This window comes from Berghia stephanieae, chromosome 9 (assembly GCF_034508935.2).
Source record: "Berghia stephanieae isolate SIO BIC M18660-M18661 chromosome 9, UCSD_Bste_1.3, whole genome shotgun sequence".
Lineage (NCBI taxonomy): Eukaryota > Metazoa > Mollusca > Gastropoda > Nudibranchia > Aeolidiidae > Berghia > Berghia stephanieae.
In genome coordinates this window covers 32,117,962-32,130,535 of record NC_088368.1, presented here as the reverse complement: position 1 = coordinate 32,130,535, position 12,574 = coordinate 32,117,962, and the positions used below count along the sequence as shown (strand labels likewise).

At 36.3% G+C, this 12,574-nt stretch overlaps 1 protein-coding gene across 2 annotated transcripts in view; it reads right to left on the bottom strand.

The window, feature by feature from the left end:
* Positions 1-766: 766 nt before the first annotated feature.
* The window catches only part of LOC144979361 (uncharacterized), an 18,101-nt gene continuing 6,293 nt past the window's right edge, over positions 767-12,574 (bottom strand). Inside the window, exons 4-9 of one of the 2 annotated variants that reach the window (XM_078926005.1) lie at positions 11,980-12,050; positions 10,665-10,801; positions 8,980-9,094; positions 6,629-6,719; positions 4,054-4,112; positions 767-857 (exon numbers count right to left, since the gene is read on the bottom strand). In XM_078926005.1, the coding sequence (XP_078782131.1) occupies positions 795-857; positions 4,054-4,112; positions 6,629-6,719; positions 8,980-9,094; positions 10,665-10,801; positions 11,980-12,050 (536 nt within the window). In that variant the 3' untranslated portion in view covers positions 767-794. Of the gene's footprint in view, positions 1,042-4,053; positions 4,113-6,628; positions 6,720-8,979; positions 9,095-10,664; positions 10,802-11,979; positions 12,051-12,574 lie in introns of both variants that reach the window. The other variant, XM_078926006.1, reaches the window with a different exon arrangement.

Below are 12,574 nucleotides of genomic sequence, written 5' to 3'. Positions count from 1 at the left end.
AAATTCAAAATACTTCTTTATATCATAAAATAAGACAAGTAGTGGGACAGGTGGTGTGAAAAAGTTTATTATTATTACTTTATTGAATTTAAACCACATCAATAAATGAGGTTAAAATTATAGCAAAATATATTCAAGATATAATAAAACAGTATATATTTAAAAAAACAACAATTGATTGGTTATCAGTGATTTGAGCAAATTTAATAATAATAATAACAATATATACTTTATTCATCCAAAAAAATGGAAATTCGTTTACAGACTTGGCATGCATAAAAATGTATAAACACAAAGTTGAGAATCTATGGTGACAATGCATATATATATATTTGCAAATGCCCAAAAATGTAAAAATATACAACAAGAACCAATAGCATCACTTTATATATTAATTTGATAAATTGAGATAGGCCATACCTCAGGCCTTCAGTCCGAACTTGTGTGTGTCTATTTAAAAGATGGTAATGGTACGTGGTAACACATAGTGCAAAAAATAAAGCATTCATTCATGACAATAATATCATCAACAATTATATAATTACAATAATATATTATTAATAGTAGTAGTAATAATAATAATAATAATAATAATAATAATAATAATAATAATAATAATAATAATAATAATAATAATAATAATAATAATAATAATAATAATAAAAGTAATAATAATAATAATAAAAGTAATAATAATAATAATAATATATAATAATAATAATAATAATAATAATAATAATAATAATAATAATAATAATAATAATAACCGCCATGTCAGACAGTTTTATGTGTTCCTATCGGCGACGACGACGACGACCACCATGTTTTGGCACAGGGCGATTGAAGAAACGGAAGTCCTGTGTGAAGATGAGAAAGATGGAAAGAAGGAGCAAGTAGCTATCATCATCGTAGTCATCGCATTGTCATGTAGCATCATCTTCATCATAATTAACTTCATCATCATCATCATCATCATCATCATCATCATCATCATCTCCGTCTTCTGTTTTGTGGGACAGGACGATTGAAGAAACGGAAGTCCTGTGTGGGGATTAGAAAGATGGTGAGGAAAAAAGTAGTGACGTGGTTGAGGTATCATCATTATGATCATCATCTTTGATAAAAGGCAGGACAGTTGAAGAAATTAAGGTCTGGCTATGTATGAACAAAAAAGAAAGAAAGAAAGAAAGAAAGAGAGAGAGAGAGAGAGAGAGAGAGAAAGGGTGGGATAATAGAGAGATAAGAGAGAGAGAGAGAGAGAGAGAAGAATATGGGAAAGGATAGAGACAGAGAGAAAAGAAAGAAAGAGAGAGAGAGTGAGAGAAGAATATGGGAGAGGATAGAAACAGAGAGAAAAGAAATAAAGAAAAGAGAGAGAGAGAAGTGATATACATATACGAGACATGACGCCCTTTAGGTGATAATACAATTTTTTCCCCCGACAGGGACAACGCTTTTAACGGCCAGGTACTCATTTTACACCTCGTACATATCAATTTCGCTCTCTCTCTCTCTCTCTCTCTCTCTCTCTCTCTCTCTCTCTCTCTCTCTCTCTCTCTCTCTCTCTCTCTTCTCTCTCTCTCTCTCTCTCTCTCTCTCTCTCTCTCTCTCTCTATATTATATATATATATATATATATATATATATATATATATATATGTGTGTATGTATTAATGAAGGTTGTGCCAACCGTTAATTCAATGGGGACGATAAATATTATTTTTTTCCATGTATTCGAGCCATTTGTCACATTGCAAAGTGTTCAAAATGGCCTATATTTTATCCAATGAATTCAGAGTTAATCAAACCTCATAATAAGTTAATAAGTCATTTTTTTTCAGCTTCGTTAACTAATGGCCTGATACTGACCAAAATTTACGTCACAAAAGAAGACGAAGATCACCAAAACAAAAGTAAAAAGTGAGTTGTTAGAAGTGCTCAAGGGAACAAATGATTCCATTGGCTGAGCTATTGATGACAACTCACATTAATTTTCCCCTGTGATCTTCCGTCTTCTTTTTTGGCAGCAGCGTTTAACTCACTCAACTCTAACACCGACTATTTCCGTAGTTTACCTGGGTTACTTTTACCCTATGCCTATTTATACATTTTTTTGAGACAAATTATAGGCGTAGTATCAAAGCTAATGTTTTTAATTTTTGCATATTAATGGTATTTGAAGTAACATATCTATAACATGCTCATTTTAAATACATTTTTTCCTATTTTGAAAAGTAGCAAAAATCTGTAGGATTGAGTGAGTTAATGGTGCTCACACTACTATGTTATGACGATCTATCCCGGATGCAGTCGTGCACCGTCGCAAACCCGCCCAAAAGCTTCGTCACAACGCACCGTTCCAACTCGATGCTCTGCGGTTTCGGGCTCTTGACCACAACTGGTTCAGGTACATGTTAGACCGGTGGCAAGTCCCCAATGATGTAGTGAGCGTGCTGCTAAGTAGGATCTCGACCGAAGTCGATTGGCTGCCACCCAAAGTCTCCTCTTGCTGGTGGAAAAGCCTGGCAACTTTTCCCCAGTTTCGAGGAGTCGATGTCCCCGCCACCTTGAGGGATTGAATTCGTCCAAATCGGTTTCCATCTCGTATATGCAGCTCTGTTCGAAGTCGGGGAAGCGGGGGCAGCGTGGCTCAGCGGTATGGTCCTTACTTCGTACCCGAAAGGGACCGAGTTCGATCACCCATCGCTGTGCTGTGTGGCCTTGAGCAAGCCACCTCGCCCTAGCTCAATTTGTGGCGCTGTACTGCGGCGAACGCCTGGGTTATTCCAGTCTTCCCTTGGAATATACCCTAGAGTTTCCCCTGCGGGATGAATAAAGGGACAATTTTTTTTACGTACAAGGGTTGCCGGGACTTATTTTGGCTAGAAACGGGGGAATCGTCCATTATGCGCTTGAGAGGGGTATCCCCATTCCCTCTCTCTTTGATCTTATTAAACCAGTTATTTGTAATCGTCTTCCGCCAAAAATCGGGGGTTGGATTGCTTTGACAAGTGTTACCATTCTCTACGCATTGTTACCAGCGTTCCTGACATTATGTGCACGGACTTGTGAAGTTTCACATAGACCTGCTCAACGTTCTTGCTTCTACCCGACACTGGAGCGCAATACTCCGCGGTGGAATAGCATAGAGCCAGGGCGGACGTCCCCAGGAACGCTTGACTAGCACCCCAAGTTGGTCCCGCCAGCTTCCTCAGAAGACTGTTGCGTTTCTCTATCTTCCGGTCCTTCGAGATGCACCCGATAGGTTAAGCTGCGGTTGGTCCAGCATAAACCCCTGCATAGTGAAATGCAGTGGCCACGGTTTTCGAAGTGTTCATCAATTTACTTTGAGTAACGAGCGCCCAGTCGTTGCGTATCCAAGCTTCAGGGAGGAAATGTTCGGCATATCACTGATGTTGGCATTGAACAACATTGTCGCCAGAACAGATCCCTGAGGGACCCCATTCTTCAGTTTCCTGAATTTACTCGTAGTGTCTCCCAGGGTGACGTTGAATTGTCTTTCCCCCAAGATTGAAAAAGAACAATTTCAAGGTCTTTTTGCACCTTATGATCTTTGCAAGTTTGTCTTTGGTGATTTTTTTTCGGTTAGTATCAGGCTTTTAGTTAACAAAGGCTCCGGCTTGACCCACGGGTTTGTTTGTAACTTTAATTTTAATAAACAAAGCATCATGTTTACATTTATCAAGAAATATGCGATCGTTGGACATCAACAAATCACGTTTTTAATGACTCGGTTGGACAAAAGCCTGAATATAAGTCGCTCCCATTGCTCAAAATAAACACCTACACGCATAAATGAATCGTCAACAGTAACTGAATTAAGCAAATAAATAGATGGGAAAATAAGAACAGCATAATATATATATTAATACATAAATCAATAAATAAATCAATCAATAGATGGATGAATAAATCAATAAATCAAAACATAGACAGGTGGATAAATAAAGATACAAATAAATAAATTAATTAATTAATAAATATATACATAATTAAACAAAAATGTATACTTTTTTCAAATAAAAGACTTACAAATAAGACAATGGCTGCTATACACAGGGTCTTCAACTCCGCATTGCTTTGTTCTGGAACTTTTGTTGGGTTAGGAAACGGGAGAGAGAGAGAAGATAAAACAGAAAATAATGAATAATGCTTATGTTACTGCCTACAGGTTGAAGAGGTAAACAAGAATGAGGAGAAAAGGTAGAAAAAAAGCTTCAATTTAATTTATAAAGCAAGGCAAATGATGTGGATGTCCAGGGTGTCCCATTTGTCAACAAAATAGAAATGAATAAAATGCTATAGATGAATGAGAGATGAGAGCATGATGCTGTTAAGGCCTTAAAACTCAGATTTGCCTTTGGTTCTTATTTTTCTTCTGTTTAGTTGACTAAGGGGAAACCCGAAACATATTCATATATGAATCCTCTCCAATAGATCATTACCTTGTCGTGGTTGGAAAGCTTGCGTGCCTCAATGATCCGAAGAGTTATGTCGGCAGGAGATTTATCTCCCGACTGGATCACCCATGCCGAACAGGTCAACGATGAGAAGCCAGACTAGAATTGATCCAATTGTGGCTTGGGACTTTCAATCTTTATTCTCTTTTCTTTCTCTTTTCTTCTTTATGCCTGGTACGGGATGGCGATCGACAAAATGTCTGATGGCACGCAGTCCGTCAGGCTGCGGTATGCACGTGTACAGTGCCTTCACATCCATGGTGAAATTGATCCAATTGGAACATAAGTATAAGACAACCGTCGAGCCAAAACCCAGCATAGTCCACGACGTGTTTGGAGGAGTAATGGACTGACGTATTATTATAATAGAAAATTAATCGGATTAGAGCAACCCTGTTCCAACTTCGGGTAGATAGAGCTCTTAAACAAAATCTGGGAACAAGAGAACGTTCCAAAAGACTGGAAGAACGGCCACCTTGTTAAATTACCAAAAAAGGGGGACTTATCATTGTGTAACAGAAACAACTGGAGGGGAATCATGGTGCTATCAATCCCATGGAAAATTTTGACCAGAATCATTTTGGAACGCTTGAAGACTGCACTTGACAAAAAACTCACAGATGAACAGATGGGTTTCCGACAAGATAGGTCGTGTACCGACCAAATCGCGACTCTACGGATCATCATCGTACAATCCCTAGAGTGGAAATCTCCTCTATACTCTGTCTTTGTGGACTTCCAGAATGCTTTTGATAGTGTGGACTGAAATGTGATCTTAAAACTCATGCAACACAATGGCTTTCCAATAAAACTTGTGACCATCATCCAGCTCTGTATGAAGATGCTGCTACTACTACTACTTGTCAAGTCATCCACGATGGGAAATTAACAGATCCCTTCTCAATGAAAACTGGAGTCTGGCAAGGCTGCTGTTTGCCACCAACAATCTTCTCAATAGTTATGGACTGGTTTATGAAACAGGCTACCAGAGGACAAAAGACAGTAATTCACTGGACCCTAACGAACCAACTACATGATATCGACTTTGCAAATGAAATCTGTCTTCTCTCTCACAACTTGAAAGCTGCACAAGAAAAGCGAAACAAAGTCACAGAGGAAGCAATGAAAACAGGATTGCAAATAAATACAAGTAAGACAGAAATGATGACACTAAACTACAAGCAATTTCGCCCTATAAAACACCACCAAAGAGACATCAAAGAGGCCGATAAATTTGTATATTTTGGTAACATAGGAAGCAAAGAGGAAGTAACAGACGAAGACATTAAAAGCCGGATAAATAAAGCATGGTATAACTTTAACACTCTTCGACCAATAAAAATAAAATCCAGATATTCAATACAATAAATGTAAAATTCGGTTCTTTTATATGGCTCGGAGACATGGCGGGTGACTAAAACAAAACCACCACAAATAAGCTTCAAGCATTCATAAACAGGTGCCTTGGCACACAATTCACCCGATATTAAGACGATTTTAGTCTTTTATCACTGTCACCCACCCAATCATTGATTACGGTTATCTTCTCGGTGTCTTTGTTAATAAGCCGTATAGTACCCATCCAAGCCAGCCATGACAAGAAGTATGTAACCAATGCTAATCTCGATCATTGACAAGATGGGTGACAAAATGGACCCTTAATAGGTTTACCGTGTATCGATTGGGATAAATGAAATATTGTATTGTAAGGCGAATTGAGACACACTTATATAAGATACTGTTTTAAAACATCATTTACTTATTTATTTATTTATTTGGGGGCGATGTCGCCGAGTGGTTAAGGCACTGCACTGTGACCCAGAAGGACCCGGGTTCGAGCCCCGCTTCAGGCACTTTCGTTTTTTTTCCCTGAGCAAGATTATTAACCCTCATTTTGCTCACTTGGATAACACGGGTGATTCCTGTTGACATCAGACATCTTTTTTGATGAGTTATCTATATTCCTTCGTGGAATGCCTAGGCAACGATGTCTTATGATGTCGTGGCGGAAAAGGCATAATTTATTTATTTATTTAGTTACTTCTTAAAATTTATTTGCGTGTCCTAAAAGCTAAAAGAACTGGTTTCATTCAAAACATAAATTCATATTGACAATCTAGCTAAATGCTGCATTAAGATTTACTCACAATTTATATTATAGTTATTTGACAGTCCTCCAAATGCCGGCCCTAACTTCTTCAGCTGACCTGATGGTGTAGAGTCCTTTGGATAACGAAGCTGTGGGAATGACAAAAAGGATTGGTGGATACCTGATTGATAAAGTGATGTGGAACGATGGAAGAAGGAGAAAGGGCATGGAAAGTGATCGAGGAGAAGGAAATAATGGAGGAAAGGGAAAATGAAAAGAACGAAGAAGAAGAAAATGATGATGATGATGATGATGATGATGATGATGGTGATGATGATGATGATGATGATGATGATGATGATGATGATGATGATGATGATGGTGATGATGATAAGTTGGTTTAAGAATTTTGCATCACAACAACAGGACCATAACAAACTGGGCTATTAAGACCAAATTAAGTATACGTTTGTTTTTAGAGTATTTCCATTACAAAAATGAAACTATAATTTTTAGTTATAATAGATTAATACACAATAAGATGTTCAACCGGCGTTATTTTAGGTTTTTTTTTTAATTTCTTTTTTTTTTTCTTTTTTTTTTTTTGGTAAAGCGGTGCGGGAGGGGGGAGGGCATACTAAGCTGAATATCATAAATTCTTCAATAAGTCAAAATAGTTGTGGCAGATACTAAAGTTACGTTGGTGCGATAAATGTGCTATTTTTATTTCTTAAATTAGCTGCGCTTTTACATACATCTGGTTTTGTTTAGAACCAAGCTGCTGGTTGCTGGGCGGACGTGACATCAGAATATAAAAAAAAAATAATACTAAATGTTATGGACTTATACATCGAGTTATTCTCGGAAAGATTCCCCTTTGTTATTAGCTAATGACTTCCAGTTTAAATAGTTATTATTAATTAAGTCCATTGTTTAAAATAAATTTAAATTGAGCCTTATATATCGCAATATCCACTAAATGTGCTCAAAGCGCTTTACAAGGGGTCCCTGGCTAACAGCAACATTTAATTTAACATGTAGGACATGACGCCTGTTAGGCGATATTACAATTTTCGGACAAAGACAACGCTGTTAACAGACAGGTATTCATTTTACACATGAGTACAGTGAGAGAATGTGAGTAAAGAGCCTTTTCCAAGGACTCCACTATGCGCCGAGCGAGGCTCGAACTCAGGACCTTCCGATCCGAAAGCGAGTGTCATACCACTAGACCACATGGCTATCAGAGTGGTATTGGTATGCCCTAGAGAAGGATTCACTCTTTGGTCCTTACTTTCCACACACATTGAGCTATATTATTTTGTCCTTCTACTGATGATGTTGCTGCGATATATTTGTATATAGTCTAACTTATACTACTCAGTAATAAATTGTTCTCTCACATTAAATCACTTAACGCTTCTGGGTTGAGCGATTCCACAATATTAATCTGGTGTCCCGTCAACAACACAACACTAATCATGCATTTCGTGTTTTATAATATTATAAATCAATTGGGTTATCAGATTTGTTTTAAAAATCTAAATTGTTGTGTGGCTATGTGGTCTAGTGGTATGACACTCGCTTTCGGATTGGAAGGTCCTGGGTTCGAGCCTCGCTCGGCGCAAAGTTGAGATCCTTGGAGAAGGCTCTTTACTCACATTCTCTCATCGTACTCAGGTGTAAAATGAGTACCTGGCCGTTAACAGCGTTGAATTTGTCCGAAAAAATTGTAATATCGCCTAAAAGGCGTCATGTCAGGTCCTACATGTTAAGTGTTGCTGTTGGCCAGGGTCCCCTTGTAAAGCGCTTTGAGCACGTTTAGTGGATATTGCGCAAAATAAAGCTCAATTTTTAAACCTTTTAAAATATAAGAACACATAGTTCTTACCCGACGTGTACTCATTTCCAGGTCTGAAAACCCAAATGGCTAATCTTTTTAATGAAAATACTGTCAAACCAACGCAAAATCTAAATATTTTCCGTAGGCTATTAATAACAGTGATAAAACAAGCCCATAAATGCGTTAGGTTCTCAGGCCTGTTAAGATGTGTACTCAGTTAAGCTTTTGAGCTTTGAGCATTTTTAATATATAGCGCAATATCCACTAAATGTACTCAAAGCGCTTTACAAGGGGTCCCTGGCCAACCTCAACATTTAACATGTAGGACGGGACATGACGCCAGTTAGGCCATATTAAATTATTTTTTTTTTTGGACAGAGACAACGCTGTTAATGGCCAGGTATCATTTTACACCTGAGTACTGTGAGAGAATGGGAGTAAAGTGCCTTCTCCAAGGATCTCAACTATGCGCCGAGCGAGGCTCGAACCCAGGACCTTCCGATCCGAAAGCGAGTGTCATACCACTGGACCACATAGCCATAAACCGCACCCGTTCTTACTCTTACCCCATAAGTTGTGGCTGGTGTACAGCAAGCAGAAGCTCCTTCAACCTTCAACAACTCGTCTCCGTCGTAATCACCCCCTCTATAGATGGTGAATCTTGGAACACTAAAGCTACAGCTGAAATGACATAAGAAAGAAGAAACGACTGGTGAAATGACACACACATTTTTATTAATATGTATTTACATCTTCCCACCATCAATCATGATTCGGCGCAAAGTTGAGTCATTGGAGAAGGCTCTTTACTCGCATTCTCTCACCGTACTCGGGTGTAAAATGAGTACCTGGCTGTTAATATTAATAGCGTTGTCTCTGTCCGAAGAAAATTATAACATCGCCTAACCAGTGTCGTGTCCCGTCCTCAATGTTAAATGGTGCTGCTGGGCAGAGACCCCTTGTAAAAGCTCCTTGAGCACATTTAGTGGATATTATTATTATTATTATTATTATTATTATTATTATTATTTATTATTATTATTATTATTATTATTTATTATTATTATTATTATTATTATTATTATTATTATTATTATTAATTATTATATTATTAATTTTATTATTTTTTATTATTATTGTTATTATTTTATTATATTATTATTATTATATTATTATTATTATTATTATTATTATTATTATTATTATTATTATTATTATTATATTATTATTATTATTATTATTATTATTATTATTATTATTATTATTATTATTTATTATTATTATTATTATTATTAGATTATTATTATTATTATTTTCATTGTTATTATATTGCTCTATATAAAAGCTCTTTTGTTGTTTTGTTGTTTTTTTTTTGTTTTTTTTTTTTTTGCTGGTCTGGCGGAAATTGCTAGATTTTCGCCAATGTCCGAATGGATCTGGATGTTACTCAAAGTCGACTCAATTCTGTGTATTTGTAATTGACGGGAAGAGAGTTATTCAAGGTGACAGCCATTGTTGATGTCTAGGCTAAAGTAGTTTGATAATCTTCGCTTGAATGTGTCTTACCGTTGTTGTATTTTTGTGGTTATTAACTCATTCAACCCTAACACCGACTATATCCGTAGTTTACCCGGGTTACTTTTACCCCATGCCTATTTATTACATTTTTCTGAGACAAATTATAGACTTACTATCAAAGCTAATGTTTTTAGTTTTTACATGTTAATGATAGTTGAATAAAACTATCTTTGTACATACTCATTTTTAATACATTTGAAAAGTAGCAAATTTCTCTAGGATTGAATTTGAATGAGTTAATGGTATCATTTTATTGTTTGGTTCCATTTACCATTTTAAAAACTCACTTTCATGCATGTTATCATCAAAGTGTATAAATTATTGACGAAAGCCTAAGATTAAATAAACTTTGTGCTAAACTTTGTCTAAATCTGTTGTTTTTACACATGATTCGGGAAGAGGGATTCCAGTCTGCGATGGTGCCAGGTTCAATGAACAGCCTAGGTACTTGAAGTGTTGCCCGTGCGGGCTCAATGAATACATGAAGTGTTGCCCGCGCCAGGCTCAATGAATACATAAGTGTTGCCCTTTCCGAGCTCAATGAATACTTGAAGTGTTGCCCAAAGTGTTTTGAGTTTGCAAATCTGTGTTTTAGTGTTTTTGATAATTAATACTGGGATATTAATGAACGGAACGAAATTAATCTAGACATAAATGAGTCATTTTAACTTACTCCTGGTTAACACTCCCGATGGTTCTGTCGTCAACTTTGACCTTGACCTTGGTTCTGCAGCCATTGCCAAAACAGGCACAACAAAAACAACAGTAGCTGCAGAAACTCGTCTCCTCACGAATTATTTGGAATGCTTTCTGTATGTGGAAATAGAATGGAAGCGACTCCCATAATGTTGATGATGATGATGATGGTGATGATGATGATGATGATGATGATGATGATGATAATGATGATGATGATGATGATGATGATGATGATGATGATGATGATGCTGTTGATGATGACGATGGTGATGCTGATGATAATAATAATGTATAAAATAAATTGTCATCATCATCATCATCATCATCATCATCATCATCATCATCATCATCATCATCATCATCATCATCATCATCATCATTATCATTATCACCATCATCGTCGTCATAATTCATCATCATCATCATCATCATCATCATCATCATCATCATCATCATCATCATCATCATCATCAACCTTTTCATTATTCACAAAATCATGCTTATTGTCTGGTCTGGGGTATTAATATAAATTATACATACTGTCTGTGCCGCTATATGGTTGTGAGAGCTGGACCATAAACAAGACCATGGTTAAAAGACTGGAGGCAGCGGAAATGTGGTTTTACAGAAGAATGATGAGGGTGTCATGGGTGGAAAGGAAAAGAAATGAAGAAATTTTAGAAATGGCAAACAGAAAAAGATCACTGATAACAAAAATCATCAAACGCCAAATGGAATTTTTAGGACACATTATCCGCCACCCTGGTTTGGAAGTACTCGCCTTGACTGGAAAGATGAATGGAAAAAGAAAAAGAGGAAGACAAAGAATAACTTATTTGAAAGGGATAAGAACTTGGACAGATGAAGCTGAGAAAGGTGGCGCTGCTTTAATAGAATTGGCAAGAGATAGATCAGCTTGGCGGAAGATGACCTCCGACGTCTGCTTCAGATATGGAACTACATGAGATGAGATACATACATACACAATAAATAAGATTATCATTGTGGCGTGATGATGATGTGGATAATAAGTAACAAGTAAGAGGTTAATCAAATCGATAAACGTTGATCAAAACTATATCATGTAACGTTTATCATAATAGGTAGGAAGAAAAGTCGTGCCAATATCCGCCAGCCAAATTAAACATACCAACACAAAATAAAACTGTAACTTTTAACGTTTATAGTCTGGTTGGAATAACTTGGTGAAAACTAATCATTAACAGACTGTCTAAAAATTTTTAAAATAAAGAGTTGAGTGGCGTCAACTTCGTTCCATCTATACGTACCTTTCCGCTGGGATCAAATGCATCGATTTGAAATGATCTATAAACGGCCGGGGTTGCCATCGTCTCTTCATCTGTCAATCAAATTAACAGTTAAAACAACTATAACTGTCGTCAACCAAATTAACAGTTAAAACAACTATAACTGTTGTCAACCAAATTAACAGTTAAAACAACTATAACTGTCGTCAACCAAATTAACAGTTAAAACAACTATAACTGTCGTCAACCAAATTATCAGTTAAAACAACTATAACTGTCGTCAACCAAATTAACAGTTAAAACAACTATAACTGTCGTCAACCAAATTAACAGTTAAAACAACTATAACTGTTGGCAACTAAATTAACAGTTAAAACAACTTTAACTGTTGTCAACCAAATTAACAGTTAAAACAACTATAACTGTCGTCAACCAAATTAACAGTTAAAACAACTATAACTGTTGGCAACTAAATTAATAGTTAAAACATCTATAACTGTTGGCAACCAAATTAACAGTTAAAACAACTATAACTGTTGGCAACCAAATTAATAGTTAAAACAACTATAACTGTTGTCAATCAAATTAACAGTTAAAACAACTATAACTGTCGTCA